The sequence below is a fragment of the Phaethon aethereus genome (assembly GCF_964289735.1).
Source record: "Phaethon aethereus genome assembly, chromosome: 1".
In the NCBI taxonomy this organism is placed as follows: domain Eukaryota; kingdom Metazoa; phylum Chordata; class Aves; order Phaethontiformes; family Phaethontidae; genus Phaethon; species Phaethon aethereus.
In genome coordinates, this window is record NC_138575.1 from 43,831,759 (window position 1) to 43,849,395 (window position 17,637).

General features: G+C 48.1%; 1 protein-coding gene across 2 annotated transcripts; it reads right to left on the minus strand.

Moving 5' to 3' along the window:
• Positions 1–1,576: 1,576 nt before the first annotated feature.
• Positions 1,577–6,435, minus strand: CSRP2 (cysteine and glycine rich protein 2; the record flags this gene model as incomplete). Of its 2 annotated transcripts, none has more annotated exons than XM_082014152.1 (5): positions 1,577–1,653; positions 2,260–2,347; positions 3,022–3,154; positions 4,175–4,343; positions 6,324–6,435. In XM_082014152.1, the coding sequence occupies 5 exons, from the start codon at positions 6,433–6,435 to the stop codon at positions 1,577–1,579; spliced, it is 579 nt and encodes a 192-aa protein (XP_081870278.1). The 2 variants fall into 2 exon arrangements, with proteins under 2 accessions (XP_081870278.1, XP_081870277.1); XM_082014151.1 differs by having other exon boundaries at positions 2,254–2,347.
• Positions 6,436–17,637: the final 11,202 nt, after the last annotated feature.

Below are 17,637 nucleotides of genomic sequence, written 5' to 3' on the forward strand. Positions count from 1 at the left end.
GCTGGATGCTCCTCTGAGGCACAGTTTGTGCTTTTAAGAGGTGTCAATGCCCAGATCTCATGTGCTGCCTCCTTACTGTAGCCGCTAGCTTTGCAAAAGGAGCTGGGCAGAGGAGCCTGAGCAGATGGGTGAAGGTCTGTTTCAGGTGCTCAGGAAACTTAGGACTGGATTTAAAAAAAACCCAAATAATAAAAATTGCACAGCTGCTCATACTACATGCTGATTACTTGCAGTAAAATATGGCAGGTTGCCTTAAGCTGAGTTATTTTTGCATGAGCACTTTAGGCTTAAATATGTCATTTTAACATAAGGCCTTTGTGGTGGGCTGGTCCTGGGTCTTCTGTTGAGCAGGTGACTCCCATTTGCTTCACAAGAAGTGCAATCGCAGGTGCTATCAGCTTGGGCCTTGCAGGCTTGGAGGGGGAGCTGCTCCAGCCCCTAAAAGAAGCCAAGCTCTTCTGTGAGCTTCCCACTAAAGATCTGGCTAAGGCAAAAGTAATTGTCTCCTAATCATAGACCTTCACTAGCAGCGTTTCCTACAGAGTTACGTTAGCAGATTCAAAGTCCCTGACTATTATATCTTTCACCCAACTGGTATGTTTGCCTGGAGTAGACCTACACTGCATTTGATGTATTTAATTGCTATTCCTCCTTGCCCATCAACTGGAGCTCAAGTCACATTTTAAAGACAGAATTTTACTGTGCTATGTTGCTGTGCTGCAGCTACCTTGACAGAGGCCATCCTCAAGAGGCTGAAGCCCTCCACCACCTTCAGGGAACTAAGGGTCCTAGCGCCACCAAGTAAAGATCAAAAGCTGCTCTTAAATTGTGTTTGATGTGATAGCCCAGAGCTTGGTCAACTGCTGACAGGGATGGTATGAATCTGCAGCTGCCTTGGTAGAGTACTCCTCCTGCACAACAAACCCTGTGTGTAACAACACCTCAATACCAAAGCAGGTGCAATCCCACGAAATATTACAGTGAAAAAGTTTTGTTTTCCATTCATTACTCTATGGCAGAGACAGACAGCTATTTAGGCATGTGGCTACTTACAATCTATCACTTTCAGACCTGTGTCACTGCACAGAGCAGTAGATTAAGATTTACTGCTTCTGTGCAGTGAGCAGCTAGTTGGCTTGTGCGTGCATATAATGGTGTGATGCTGGAGGAGAATCATTCACCCCTGAAGGCCAGGACCAGTGCTATGTATGTCCAGCGTTCAGTCACATTGGGCTTTCAGTGAACGTCTGCACCAAGGCTGTGGCATCATATCTCCACCCCTGAAGAACCCCGACAACATGCCCCTTGCTTATCTTTTATTGCTGATGAAGCATGTAACACTAGGCTTGAGGATATATCAACAAGCAAAGCTTTATTGAATTGATACTCACTATTAAAAGTGTTACAGTGTGATACACAAAGCAAGGAAAAAAGCAGTGCTTTTTTTAAAAAAAAATGTATGCCCAAGCACTACAGTAACTAGTATCTGTCTCACAGTAGTTAGTAACATTTAGAAAACTCTTGTTTCTTGTAGTAGGATCTCAGCAGAGCCATAAGGGGTTTTGAAGGTGCTCCCTCATTGGGCATGAACAAGGGCGCCTGCTCCCTGGCCATACCCAAATCCCTTGGGGCCAAAGTTCTTCGCATAACAACCTGTGAGAAAGATGAACATGTAGTAGCTGACTAGCTCATTAATTAAGAGCAGCAGTGTCTAGGCTAAGCCCCTCAGCTGCTTCCCGTTAGTCACCAGAATATCCCCATCAGAAGGAATGCTCAAAAACCATTTTGTTAAGCTGCGTAACTCCCACAACTGAACTCAACAGCCATGGCTGTTTGGTCTGTGTAGCTCCCAACCTACTCTGTGAAAGGAATTCATACACTGGTGCTGTGGCTAGGTTATCTGTTAAGACATATGTTGCCATCAAACCACCATGTGGATCAAGTTTATATCCATGATACCATGCAAGAAGGCATGTCAGGATGTGTGCTACCTTGTTTACTTATTCTGATCTGCTCTCTGACCCAGGCAGAGGGCACGGGCTGCTGCTGCACTGCTCAGTATGTAATGTTTTTCTTGATGCAGATGTAAGCTACATCAACAGCTTCAGTAATATTTATTTCATTTCTCAGCTCTGTTCCTATGACTTATAAAGTACCTCCATCTTGACAGGAGCCTGAAAGTTTCTTATAACAGAAATAAATTCAGCATCTGTCCTTGTAACACATTACCTTGAACCTTGTTTCTTTCCTCACCTTTACAATAGATTTCTCCCTCTTTTTCTGTTAAGGTTGTGGATTCTAGGCTTTTTCCACACTTGGCACATCGGAAGCAGTTTTTGTGCCATGGCTAGGGAAAGGAAAAGAAAAAAAAAAAAAGATAGTTTAAATACATAGAATGCCTGAGTTGGTAAAAAAATGCATTAGCTGGAGATGCCTGCACCAATATTGTTTATAGATGACTGGTGCAATAAAAACCAGTTCAAATACACCAGTAGCGGACGAGAGCGTCTGCATTTCTGTGAGTGGCCCAAAGCCCCAAATTCCACACCACATCTTGCTCAGGGCAGCATTTTGAAAGGTTTGGGCTTGCTCCAATCAGATCAGAGCAGATCTTGGCTCTCTGTAGTAAGTCAGACAGCTGGCAGACCAACACACAGCTCTACACTGTATTTTCAGAGAAGATCCCCTTTCTGCTGAAACGTTCAGCCTCCATCGTAAGCTGTACACCACAAGACAGTTCCCTCTTTGGGGGAGAAAGCGCTCCTGTAGTCTGCTTCAAGTCTCTGGCATGAGACGACATTGAAGCTTCACCTCCGAAATCCAAGGTGAGCACTCATCACCCTGCATTTCAAGTCCTTTTTGTTCAATTAAGTTGATAGATTTAACTATTTCCAATGCTAAGAAATGCAATTTTAAGATAACTCTGCCCCGCAGTTGGTTCCCTACTGGAACCCACATAACATACCTTGCTCACTTTAAAGTCCACGTAGCAAGTGCAAAACAGCACAGGCAGTTCCTTACCTTTCCAGCTCCTATTACTTTCTCTGCTGCATAAACGGAATCGCCACACCTGGAGCATTTCTCTGCCCCACCGAACTTCTGAGCAAACTTGGAGGTGTTTGGATTTGTTGTGGGTCGGTGGGGAGAGGGCGTGCTGAAAGAAACAGGAGATTTGTTGTCTTTACTCTTTTACTAAATGAGCTCTTGGTCTTCTTAACAATGCTAACAGCGCAGCATCCAACACAGAGTACAGAATACAGTACTTTTGCAAAACTGGAGAAGTAGGCAAGGCTATCCAATTACACTTGGTAGGGACCCCCCCCCCCCCAAAAAAAAACAAGAAGAGCAAGGCCATGCTTCAAAGGATAAAAAGAAGCTACTGTAAAAGCTAGTTTTCTGAGGAGACTTTACCTTTTCACTTCTCTAGAAGTGCTGAATTCTGTATCAGGACATGGATTTACCAGATAGTAAGCTACAAATAATTCTGTTAAATTCCTGTCCACTGATCATAACCTGGAACCTGAACTGATCCGTGAACCTGGCTGGAGAGCATACATGATATAAACGTCAAGCAATAATTTAGGAACTTGCATGAAGCAAGTTGTGAGGCATACCTCAGCTTCTTTCCACATGCTTTGCATCAAGAACTTAATCAGCCAAGGATTGTTTACTATTTAATAGGCTTTTTGGTTTTGACTATAATTAAGCACAAATTGTTCTTCATTTGCCAGTTAAAAATTCATTCTCCTTGTAGCCCCAGATGCTCAGCTCTCTGAATCCATCCCTGCCAGAACCTGTTGAGCATTTGCAGCTTATTTAGGAGAGCGACTTGAGACCCACAGTCACCGCTGCAGGCTCCTGCAGAGCCATCAGCAGCTCTGTAATCCAGTCCCCTATGGCTCATGCATAGGGTTAGTGCATCTTTACCTGCACTAACTCCTGCTCATACGGTGGCTACTCCCATAGTCACCAGTTGAAGCTTCGTGCACTGCAGGTTAAATGCCCTGCAATCGGTTATCCGTCTATAAACCCTAAACGTATATAGGGAAGATACTGTATTTTGCAGCATTTCTATCCCAGACAACATGAACTAAACAAAATCCAGCCCAAAAGACTCCTCTGAAAACAGTACTGAAGGACAAGGGTCACGCACCTCCCAGCTCAGTTCACCCACCTCTCAGGCTTGATGCCTAGTCTCTCTCCCCTGTCCATGTTCAGCGTGCCTGCCCCTTGGCCATATCCATAACCTTTCGGGCCATACTTTTTTCCATAGCAAGATTTGCAGTAAACTTCAGCATCATGAATCGCTACAGTTGTGCTGTCCAAGTTTTTCCGGCAGACCACTGGAGATTAAAAAAACCAAAAAGTTAAAAAGCCTTAAGGGACCATTTCCATCAGCACGTGTAGTAAGCTAAAAATCAAGTGAGGAGTGATGTTATGGGTTTCCTTGTCCACAATTCTTCCTATTAGGCTGTGGGACTGCCAGAGATTAGAGGGAGCAGGCTGTCATTTGAATTAGTGAATTATGGTTAGCCCTATAAAGGGCTCTGTTCCCTCCCACCTCTTCATGACCGTGACATTTAAAGCCTGGAATCTTGCTGTGGTTTGATGAATGAGGCTGCTCAGAACCCAGATAGCGCAATCAGCAGTTTCCCTTGACAGATGTCATGAAGCAAAAGTCTATTGGTGCAGAAGAGCCCCTGTCCTGCCCTTTTGGCCAGGGTGGGGTTGGGAAAAAAAAACCTTCAAGGTTTTCCCCTTGCCTCAGTGCTGGTTTGGGGCAGAGTTGGGACTGTTCCACAGCTGTCACCAGAGGGGCTGTGCTTTTCTGGCATTCCTACATTGTCCTTCAGCACAATGCAAGCACTCTGCTCAAGGTTACAGCAGAAGGCAGAACTATTTCCTTCTTAAACCTTCTTTTGTATCCCAACCAGCACACTCTTTCCGTCTGCAGCAGCATTATGCCCGTGATAAAGAATTTGGGGAGGACTAAAATAGAAAAAGCCTTATGAATTTTTTGTTTAAAAAGAATTTTAAGGTCTTCAAAATACAGGGTGACCTTTGCTTATGGCATTCATTAGCTCCAAGGTTCTTTTTATAAGACACAAATACCCAATTAAGTAAATCAACTAATGCACATTTGTTAAGTCTACAGACTTTAACCCCAACAGAACTATGCACTAAGGAAAAGCAAATACTCAGACACACTAGAGCCATTGTTTGACTGTAAGTTCCAGGTTTCTTTTAATAGCAACTCCCATAAAAGGCTGAAAATGTGGCAGCCGAGACATCTAATGGTTTTTTGTGACTGCTGTAGAGCTAAGGGAAAGGAGCATAGGTGTGCCAAGGCTCACATGCCAGCACAGTGCGCTGGCGGTGGGCTGCAGACTTAGAGCAAACTGCTTTGAGAGGGCCAATTGTAACGGTGGCTTATATGAAGAGGGCTAAACTCTAGCTCTGCCCATAGGTATTAAACACCAGCAAGAGGAACAAAACAGTACCTCATGTTTGTGATAAGGTAAAATTATCCGATTCAGACAGACAGGCTGTTTGTTTGCAAAGTAGGAGCCTCGGATTCACAGCGACCCTTTGTTCCCTTCATCTAAGCAGAGGTCTTTTCAGCAGAGAAAGCAATTTTCAATGCCTCGCTGGGCTTGTTGGTTGGACTGGAAAATAATGCTTTGGACTCCTTTCATCTGAAATAAACCACAGGCCCCTGTGCCAAGAAAGTCTAGGCTTTTGGCTATACTAAAGCATTGGCAACTCGGCTGTGCTCAGGCACGCTGGTGTCCGGGGCCTGCGTGGGACTTCAGGGCAGGGGTTTGATAACTGTTCCTTCAGCTACTGCCAGCCCCGGGACCACCGAGAGAAGTCCACCTGAGCTCAGATCAGTGCTCTGATGAGGTTCTGCCACTGGGCTTCCTCCTCCACATGAGCAACACTTTAAGCTGAGCTTCCATCCTTAAAGGTCCCTTAGACTCCTGAGGAGAAGGCTGTGAGGGGGGGTCAAACGGAGGAGAAAAGCATGATGTGCCCTGCTGTAGGAGGCGCAGCCCAGCCCTCCCACTCTGGACAGGTGGGACAACACCTCTCCAAGAGACAAGCTCTCCCGTCGGCACCGCCAGGCCCAGGAAGCATGCGAGGAAGCAGGAGTCGAGCCCAATACGTGATGGACAAAGCCATCTCTGGCCGCTGCCATCCTCTGAGCATCATGGGAGCCAGCTGAGTCTGGGACATCTCCTGTGGACCAGCACCCTGCTGCTGTGACTCCCCCCAGCTATGTCAGAAGAGGTTTTGCAGGGGAGCAGGAAGAGAATACTTACTGCAGAGGAAGCAGCACCGGTGGAAGCTCCTCCCGTCGCACTGCACCTCCTCGGCATGGTAGACGGTGCGGCCACAGGCGCCGCATTTGTTGCCGCCTCCCCAGTTCGGCATGGTGGCTCTGCACGCCCAGCTGGGCAGGAGGGGAGAAGGGGAGAGGTTCGTTAACCACGGTGTCCTCCACCACCCCGGCTCGAGGACAGCTGGAGTTACAGGCTCCTTGAAACCCGGTCTGTGAAGTTTGTACATCAGAGCACAAGCCTGCGATTTTTCCAACTGTTTAAACATGACTCTACGCCGCGTGAGAAGTTTTTGTGGCAGATAAACTTCTCAGCCTTTCAGATCCCAGACCAGACTTAAAGGCTTAGGCGGTCTCTCTACGGCTATTTGTAAAAGCAGATGGACTGGCAAGGGGAACAGAGGCCGCTGCTGCTGAACAGCAAGAAAAACAGAGACATAGTCTTCACAAGACGTGTCCTCCTGTCCCTGCCCGGGGTTTTGAAAGTTACATGAATTGGATATGCACAAGTTACAGTTTCATGCACAAAGACTTTACTGTACCTTGAGCAAACGCCCCCCCCCCGATGGATATAATTTCAGTTTCTATGCTTCATTAACACTGGGCCTCTCATCTGATGGAAGCAAACCAATTGTGCCAACAATGGCATTTCATTTTACTGCAGGGTCTATCATGTGGGATGCAGTTGAAGCCGAAGTTCACCTCACCAGAGAACCACTTATTAGGGCTGTAGGGGCATTCTGAACTCCTTTGAGATCACACCTGCACTTCGAAGAAGTTTAAGGGGGTGACTTCCCGGTGACTTCACCACCATTACATGAACTGTGCCTTTACCAGACAGGTATATGAAGCAAACCCAACTGCTCAAGAAGCCACAGCTGCTTTAAAATAAAGTAAAACTCCCTCTCATGCATTACTTGCAATGGACGCTCAGGTGGCTAGCACTATCACCCATCATGTCAAACAACAGCCTTGGGAAGAGTCTCCTGTGTTGAGCCAGAAGCAGCAACTCTCCCATCTCAAACTGAGCTGCCCCCTCCCCAGCTCTCCTGCGCTTGTGCCATCACCACCAGCCACCGAGCTGGACTAGGAACTCCTCCTGTTACTCCCATTAACCATCCTGGGTTAAAGCACCAAACCAGTGCACTGCCAACCACCTTTGGCTTTTCTGGGGCTTTCCTCCTCCCACCACCACCATGAGCTAACATAGCAGCGTTCGTTGAACGTTCGTCTCCCAGTCATTGCTGAACTGCCCCTTGACTCACAACCATTGGTTAATGCTGGTTTGCTCCCCTGCAGCTCACCCTCAGAGGACCACCCCTGGCATGGAGTGGTCATGAAGGCCAACAGCAGCCAGGGAGAGTGTTATCGATTCAGTGAGTCTAACCCAGAAGAGCAGCTCATCACTCCCCCTGCTCCTTACTGACCCTTGTTTCAGACAGGGTTTCTGGGAGAGGACCATGGGTTTGCCCACTGGAAGCCCAGAGGGCACCTCCTGCCACACTACCCCACCAGCGGCACCACCCTACCTCCCAGCAGGCTCTCCACAGCAGCACTGCGGTATGGGTCAGCTATCAGGGAGGGAAGGAAGAAAGGAATTTGTCAGGAGCTTCTGACTTCTCTTGGCATGACTCACCTTCAGTTATCCTTAGAAGCTCTCCTGTGTCAGCCAGATAGGGAGAAGAGACACGTGACAGCATCCCCACGCAACACCCACAACCTGCTGCCTTCAGTCAACTTTGCTGCTCATCCCTCTGAGCCAGAAGCAGAGGACTACCAGTCTCCAGTTGTCCCTCTGGCCAACAGAGAGGAACTGGAAGTGCCACCATGATGCAAGCCAGAGAGGAGCACTTTGCTTCAGGATCCTCTTTCTCTAAGGGGCTCTCACTGATGTGGGGGAGAGACCTTGATGGAGAGTGAGGGGTCTCATGGGCACCTGGTTGCTGCCTCATGCTCCCCAAGCAAGGTAGAGCAGACTCAGAAATCACATCTCAGAGCAGCAGTTCTGGCTAAGCCTAAATTAAGTACCCCATCTCGCTAGTGCTGCTAAAACAAGTCTTCTGCCCAAGCAGCCTGACCAGGAGTTCAGCAGTTTTAGGGATGCAGGGAAGGTAGCGTACTCTCCAAGTAAGACATGCTGCCAAGTAGCTGCTACAAGACCTTTGTCTAAGACAGGCAGACAGCCATTCATGGCATGTGGGAAAATAAGATTAGTTTATTAACCTAAATTGGGGCATCTTAGGTACATTCCTAAGCAAAGGCTTAGGAAACTTCCTCGGAGTGACTGAGCAGTGCCATTTGCACACTGACACTAATTGCTGAGATATCCCTTTGTTTAATACTTCCACAGGATTAGCACCATTACTGCTCCATGGTTTAGCACTAATACCCTGACCGAGCTCATAAAATTAGTTTTATGACGTTTCCCACTTCGCCTTTGTCATTCTTGGCACAACTGTAGAGTCTAAAAATTAAGATTCCATTTCTTTTATTCAAGTGCTTGGCTGTGGTACCGCACAGCAGCTGACATCAATCATGGCAAAGAGCGTCCTTAGTTAAAGGGAATATAGGCTGCACAAAGCTTTGGAAAAAAGAATGCATAGACTGGAAAAAAAAAAAGGAGGACAAAAAAAAAGGAGAAGAGATTCCTTTCCACTTTGTATGCTTTCCAAAATGTAAACAGTATTTGGTACAAGAACTACTTCTGTCTTTTCCTCTCACCATCCCCACACTCATGTTCTTTTGTGCATTTACATGAGTCTAAATTATTTTAATCATTTTCTTGGCAAACAATTATTTCATTTCCATGCACACTAGAGCTGAGGACTTGGATCAGGGTTCCAGCTTTGCCCCAGAATTCCCACATAATATTGGGCAACACAGGGTGCAGCTCCACCCCTTCTTCCCAAGGGAGACAGAGTATTAGACGATCTGGCAGCCATTAGCTGTCTCAAATCTTCTGATAAGGGTGCTGGGAATTCATTAAATGAAAAGCAAAAAGAAGTTGAAGCCAGTACTTCAAGGTGACCTTGGCCTCTTCCAGAGAAGATATTTCCATTTATCCTCCCCATAACGTTCCTGTGACAGCTTGCGTGGGAAGAACGGCAATATTTCATCAGTCACCCACCAACAAGGGCTACCCTGAGGCAGCGGTGCTCAGAAGGCACCTAAGGGGAAAAGGGCTGAGGACGTGAAGCTCTGCACGCAGGACAGTGTACAGGCTGCTACTCCTGCCCAGGTCCCTCAGGGCCACCCTGGAGCTTCGTGCTGCCCAGGTCTCCTTTGAGAGCTCTGTGGGTAGCAGATTCAGACTTCCAGTCCTGCATTAAGCCCTCCCTGCTCCCTCAAGACCTTTTGGCTAGTTCAGGCAGGCCTTCAGGGAGCTCGAGAGCAGTAATTAAACATCCAGATGATCTCACGCCAGTACCAACAACTCTGACTTTCGATTGCGGGTTTGTTGGCAGCTGCTGTCCTCTAACAAGGAAATCCTGACTTCTGCTAAACTGGTGCCCAGTCAAGAGGGGAGCACGTTATCTGGCTAGCGTTCCCCGAAACGCCAGCGACAAGCCACGGCAACTGCAAAGTCCTTTCCAACCCGTTTGTTAACAGCAGGTTTAAATACAAGAAAAAACCTAAAGCAGCCCCAGGACAGACCTCGAGGAATTTCAGGCTACCCACCTACCCTGGATTGCTTTTCCAGCGACCCGTGGTGGGAAGCTGGCTCAACGCAGCAAAGCCGAGCACCCCCGGGGGGAACCGCTTCTCCCCCCTAAACAGGGTGGCTTTGCTGCCCGCCAGTTTGCACTCCCCACCAGCCCCTCTCCCACCCCACCACCGGCGGTGCCGCCACGGGACACCCACCCCCCCCCCCTTCTTCAGCCCCGCAGCCCTTCACGGGTGGGGCGGGGCGGGACGGGCCCCACGGCGGCAGCAACCGGCTACGTGGGGGCTCTGCCGGCGTGGCGTCCCGCTCATACCCCGTCCCCGTCCCCGTCCCCGTCCCCGTCCCGACTCACCGCGAACCTCGTCTCCTCTCGCCACCTCTCAGCCCGGCACGGCCCCGCGGCGGCTTAAAGGCCCGGGGCGGAGCCATGTTGGGCCCTGCCCGGCCCGGCCCCGCTCCCGCCCCGCAGCCACGGCGCTGCCCGGGCCGGCAGCAGGGGCTCTGCCCCCCACCCCTGGGGCCTGACCCCATGCCTGCGGGAGTCAGACTTACAGCCCCCCCCCCCCCCCCCCCCCCGCCAGTGAAGCGCTGGGGCATCGCAGTGCCGGGGGATGAAGCCACACCGAGAGGCGGGAACGCAACAGGAGGCATCCCGGCTGCAGGCTGAGATAGGACCCCAACCCGTGTTTTCACTCATTTGTAGGATTTTCCTTTAAATCCTAAACTTCGTTACCGCCTGCACGAGGTGGAGGCAGGCACCATGCTGGTGTTTCACCGGGAGCGCGGGGGAAGGCGAGCAGGGCCGGGAAGTGGGCTCCCCTCGGCCGGGGAAAGCGCTTGGGCTGGGGCGGGAGCCGCTGCCCAGGTGCGCGGGAGGCCGCAGGCAGCCCCAGGCGAGGAGTCCGCGCCTTAGCTCCCCGCGGCACCGTTGCTCCAGCACCGACTAATTAGGAAAGGCTTTAATGGTTTTCACAAACCAAGTAGAAAACGGCTCAGCGCTTGAGCTGCTTTTTAAATGCAGCCCTATCTCCCAGGGCCGCAGGGCCGCCGTGCACCGGCTGGCCCGCCGCAGGGTTATGGACGGGGCTCCCTGCGTTGAGAGGGAGATGCGGGTTTATCCCCTCCTCTTCATTAACCGAATACCAAACCAGCCACCCGCTGCCCGTGCGAGTGCCAGGTTGCTCTATTTCAGCACGACGGCTGCTTCGCGTGCACCAGAAACGAAGCCCAGCAAGCGGGGTGGAGGCGGCTCGTGACAAAACCGTCGGTGCAAGGGCCCTACAGCAAAATGGCTGCCTGCCTGTCAAGCGCAAAACAGGTCCTGCTAGCGCAGGCAGCTGGGTGACGTGCACCCGCCTGGTCCGGCGGCTGGTATATGGGGCGAAATTGCCTGTACTGCGAGAGTAAAAATGACCTCCATGTCAGGCATGTGAATGAGAAAGGTCAGCTGCCCTCTCCCCTTAAAATGTGCTCCCAGCGTGCTGCAGCCTGCATGCTGGCAGCCGCAACTCACTGAGATTTTTTTTCCTTCCCGTTTATGATTTTCTTTTTTCATTTGCAATGAATTGTGAATGACCAGATTGTATGTGAATTATGCACATCTGAGAGCCCTGCTCCGTAAGGAAAGGCAGTATGGGTTCCTGTGGAACATGGTGGTGTCCGCTGTGAGAAGACTAAGAGCCTGACCTCAAGCGTCATAGCAGAGATTTTAGTCTAGGTTCTGAGGGAAGGACAGAACGAGAAGCAAAAGTATTAGCAACTGTTGTTTCATGACTTGGAGGTTACATGAAGGGAGAAGATCTCTCCAAGTCAGACAAATAAGAGGCGTATGAGTCAGAGCAGACTGACTCCATTTATTGCATGAAATGCCTGTGCTCTCTTGTCCAACCTGTCCCGCTCCCAGCCCTGCTGGAACTACGTGTGATGATGCTAAGTTATTTACCATGTCTCCTCAGGTAGCCTCCAAAGCTATTAGATTTTCCCTTTTGATAACGTTTCCTACAGACTATAAAAAACAAACAGCAGAATTCCCAAAGGGAAGACAGTAGCACTGCAGTTCTGGCAAGGTCTGACTGTACTCGAAGAAAGGAAATTCTCACTGTGAGTAAGGGGCCACACTGGTGTGAAATAAAACTCTCCTCAGCGGTGAGGCACTGCTAAGTGAGCTAGAAGAGAGTTTGACATCCAAGAATTTTCTCATGTCTAATATTTACTCACTCTGTCAGAAGCAGTGTTAACTATGAGGGACAGACATAAATATGTTGATAAAACCATTACTGTAGGAACAATATTAAGGAACACATTATTACGACAGGAATGAAACCTTGTAATGAAGGAAAACAAAAGCAAGAATGAAAACTTTCACCACGTACTTACTTCTATTGATAAAGACTATTTCTATCAATATATTTTATAAATACAGGTATGCATATATATATTTATTAACTATAAATACATATTTTGTATATAAACATACATATTGTATGTCCTCAGCAGATCTCTTCCTCTCTGTGTCTTTCCTGAGGGCACTGTTCAGAATTGTTTTAAGATAAAGCCTGCATCTGACCCTGCTGCATTCTTCCTCGCTGTCCTACACTCCTTCACCCTATTAGCCTGAGCATCCCTCCCATTGACCAAGCAGCCCTACTGCTGCCTTCACCCTCCTCATCATCCCGCAGACACAGTCCCATGCTTCCCCATCTTCCTGTCTAACACCTGCTGTAAATTCCTCTTTCCAACTCACTTGCACAAAATCTCAGACGTTGCCTCTTCTCACTGGCCCCGGGAGGAGCTCCCACCTAACCATCCCACCAGATCCCTGCGAGCCATGGGGCTCCTGCAGCCTGCCAGCTTTTTGGCTGGCTTCTGCCATTTTGAGCTCAACAGCTTACAATTAGGACAGTTTATTTCTGAGAAAGAGAATTCAAGTGTATTAACAGCTCCCGTTCATTTCCCCTGCTGATTCGACAGCTCTGTGAGCGGGGAGGTGTGCCTCTCTTTTCTTCTGCTTCCTTGGCCATGGGAAAGCCCACAGACTGTACACAAACCCAGTTCTCCCTTTATGTGTAGAATTGACCCAAAGCATGTTTATTGCCTCAGAACAAAATTCTCAAGTTTTTAGCTATGCCATAATTGTATGTAAAAATTGTTTTCCTTTTTTCGGGGAGCTGAGTAAGCAGTAGCTTCTCTGACCCACTTCTCAAAAGATTTGTCGCACATCAGTGTCCTCAGCCCTTTTACATCCACTAAATACCTTCCACTCACCTAGAATTATCTTATCCTCGTTTGATCTTGTAAGCATGGTCCCACATGTCTGCTTATGGCATAGTCAATCTGCTTGCTCTGCCGGTAATCCTTGCTATTATTTTATGAAACTTTACCCTAGATAGTCCAGATTTTACTTTGCAGGGGGTTTAGTCATATTCTGACATTGTTTTTGTCAGACCTAGTTTTATCCAAATACTGCTACTACTGATAGAGCTCCCTTAATTATGTTCTTGACAGAGTATAACTTAGGCATTTTTCCTGTTACAAAAGAATGTTTTAACGCTAGCATTAGAGCTTATCATTTACCAGCCTTTGAGGTCAGCCACCTCACAGTGGTTCCTGCAGTGCCTTGGTTAGTTTCCCACTGGCCAACCCCCAAACTTGCCCCTGGTAAAGGGAATTTTCAAGTGCGCTCTGTGCAATATCAGCTAGTGAAAAATTAATTTATGCCCAGAGTTACCCAGATTTGCCCTACCCTAGAAGGGCATAAGTGTTTAGCTGATTTCCTTATCTAAATATTCATGCATCTCAGTAGTGCTATGCATTTATTCCACCATAAATATAACAGTGATAAATCAATGAAGTTTGCACAATTTAATGAAAATACAGCAGGCAATTCTAGAGTTTACAAGAGCTGTGGGTTTTTTTGAATCAGCTCTTTAAATCCAAAGTACAGATCTCAGAGACATTCAGCATGAGAAGGCTGTGCTTTCCAGGCCCATTGGTTTCTTTATCATTGGTCATATTTATAAATTATTTTACTTCTAGGAAATTCTAATTCTAGGATAAAATTAATTACAAAATCCTCATTTGCCTAGTGATTATAAGAAATAGCTATTTGGGTGTCCGATAAACAACATGATCTAAGCTAGCATAATTTTATGAAACCTGTAAATATTTTCATCCTTGTTAACCTACATCTTTATATGAGTGATGCTTCTCAATATCGAAAACAGTAGTCATATTTGTGACTCTATTCGAAATCTATCCAGACCTTCCTTTTTATAGAGCATTCCTTTTTAATACTATACCTCATGATATTTGATTCCTAAGATAGAGGGGCTGACAGTTCTCTGCTATCAAGATTTCAAAACTAAGAAATTAAGAAAATCTAAACTTTTAATTTCAAGAATTTTCTTTGTTCTAAGTCATGGCCAAGAGAGATGTGTGTACTTCAACACAGGTCCTCAAAAGTATTAAGCTTTTGCAGCATCCCGGATATTTCCCATGCTGAGGAGTTCTTGGTCCCACCTTAAGCACTAAAGGTGCATCTAACATTATTCACAAAAGGGGTTGCAGAGGGAGACTGAGCATCACACGGATACATCACTGCCCAGGTTAGGTCTACCACATGTCCCGATATGTGGTGATACGAGGTCAGTAAATCACCCGGATTACTTCTGAACAGGGCAACACGGCTGCGCAGACGTGCCAGGAGTGCTCCATGCTTTGCCACGCTCCATCCTTCATCCATAGGGACGGCCGTGACCCAGTGCTTGGGGTCTGGGCTGATGGGGGAGGTGGGCACTGCTGCCTGTGGGATGCTGAGCCATCCTCCTCACTGCTGACGTAGTTCCCCTTCTCCAGAGCTTAGGGCTGGAAAGGTGCTGCCTGGGAACATCGGCAGAGCCAATTTCCCACCCTCGCTGGTCCGGCAGAGGCGTGCAGCGGAGACAGGGTGCTGGACAGTGACCGCACTCCTGCTGCGGTGCCCACAGGTGTTCGGTCCCCTCCCCTTGCTGTGAATCCAGGTTATTTCTCCCAGTATAGCACTGGGGAGAAATATGGGGAGAGGCTGAGGGGGAGCCATCTGCCATATCCAGCGGCCTCCTGACAGCTGGGGATGTCTTCCACTGTGTGGGAGGCTGCAGCTCGAACCCCTGCTGCAGCCGTGAGGTTTATCTAAACCCCATGAAGATGAAAAAAACACACAGTTTGCATCTAATCCTAAGTACATTTAGTGAGGTAAAGCACAGTGTAGGCTGCTGGTGCTGATGTTATCAGGCGACGGCACTGTAAAAACCCAGCAAAACATTGACGTTATTATATTCAAGTTCTGAGGTTTTGAACAGAGGTTCTAGCAAAACACGAGCTCTATTTCAGATGCCAGCTCAGCAGAATACTAATACCTGCACTAGTAATGATGTCACCTCCCTGGCAGGAGGCATAATTTTGGCTGAAAGTATTGATTTCTTTAATAAAGCTCAATTTATACACCATACACTCACAAGGCCAGATTATCCCTCACATTGTGCTGTGGAAAAACCCGCAGGCAAGAGCTTTGGTAACCTCAGCCATGAACAAGTTCTGTCTCTGACTGACAGGATCTCATTAACACAGGACAAAATTTGAGGACCCACACAGCTTGTTCCAGTAATACCATTACTGGTTTTTGAGGAGGGCAAGGAAATATGTTTTATATTAGATAGCAGGCACAGGGGGGATAGCAAGGTGAAATGGTCTGACTCGGAAAGCTGTTTTCGGAAAGCTTCCCAGCTCCATCAGACTGCCAAGGGAGTTGCTGGAAAGATGTTACCCAGATAGCAGATGGCAGTCTCGCTAACTCCATAATGTAAAAAAGCAGTGGTTGGGCTGAAAAAAGAGCCCATGTGATGATTTTTTTTTCCCCATCCTCCTCTTTCCCAGCAATGACTAGGACCCTACACCCTTCTCCACCACCCCAGCACTGCTGCATGTAGCTTCTTGTCCTGATAAGAAGAGGAAAATCAAAGGTGATCCATGCTAGGGTGGGATGGTGATGCTGTTCCTTGCCTGCCTGCCAAGGAGCTGCCTGCTTCAGGGTCCGTTACATCACCTGCGAGCAACCTTCGTCAGAGCCACTGGCAGCCTTGGACCAGGGCTCCTTGCTAGCTGTTGTGAGAAAGAAGAGAGTGGATGGTTTCCAAGTTCCATCATGTTCCCGTCGTGGAGTTTCCGGCATCCTTACATCAAAGGAAAAGCATTTTGGACTCCACAGAAACAGCTTGAGGGTGGTCAGCAGTAAACCCAGCAACATGCTGATGCCTGCTGGAAACCAGGGCATCTCTGTGGATGCTGTGTTGCTACAAAACATGTCTTTGGGTGGCCCTCCCCCTGGCAACACGACGTGCTAAAATGCAATGATGCCTCACCTTTCTCAGGATACAAACGTCAGATCTAGGGAGAGGGAGTGGAAGTTTTGGCAGGAAACCTACCCAGCCTCGAGGGCAACAAGCTATTGAGCGTGGGCCGTAGCTTCTAGCGTGTCTCCTCACAACCCTGACTGTCTGCAGAGGGGCTCGGTGGGATTGCATGTTGTTCCTGTTCTCATATGAACAAAAAATGAGCATCGGACTCTTACTTTGCAACTGACTGTAATGCCAATGAAAAACACATGTCACTGTGGACTGTATGAGCATGCTATGAAGTCTCTTTTTCCAGCAGTAGAAAGAGGAAAGGATAGGTATACCTCGTCTGATGTTGAGTCTTCTGGTGGGAGAAAAACATCACTCTCCATAAACATGATTACGCTTCATTAACAGTCCATTGATAGGAAATAGGTGGCACTGGGCACCACCTTAGTGGTGCTTCTAAGACTGGATGTGGCAGCAGCAACAAGAGCCAGCCATAAGCTGCAGCCCACCTCTGTTGCGTTTGCCTGGAAACTAAGCATCTGGAAGCAGGCTCTGCCCAAAAAGCAAGGGTGTCTTGGCTGCAGGTGGCTTGCTGAGGGATATCTGTGGCTGAGAGCTCTTCCTGGCCTGCAGAGCTCCTGGTTTGGTGCCTAGCAGCTGTCAGTCAGACCCCCTCTGATGAGCCACACTGCGTTCATGTGGTGGCTTTCTCCAGTGGATAGTGGCTATGGGTGAGGCAGCATTGGCTCCCTGCCACCAAAGTGAGTTTCCATTAGTTCTGGAGGGGGATATGTCCACCCATTCCTATCCCTGATGTGTCCCTGGTGTGCAGGATTCATAGTAGCAGCTGTGTGATACAAGAGAAACACCTCACAATTGCATTTTCCAATGTGTTTTAGGAAGAACTGAAGCTGAACTGTTCACCTCAGTGCCGTCTGAGGAGGAAAGAATACCTCATGAATTAAATCAGCTAATGCTAATTATTAATTAATCACAGAATCACAGAATCATTAAGGTTGGAAAAGACCTTTAAGATCATAAAGTCCAACCATCAACTCAACACCACCATGCCCACTAAACCATGTTCTGAAGTGCCATGTGTACACGTTTTTTGAATACTTCCAGTGATGGTGACTCCACCACCTCCCTGGGCAGCCTGTTCCAATGCTTGACCACTCTCTCAGTAAAGAAATTTTTCCTAATATCTAGTCCAAACCTTCCCAGGCGCAACTTGAGGCCACTTCCTCTTGTCC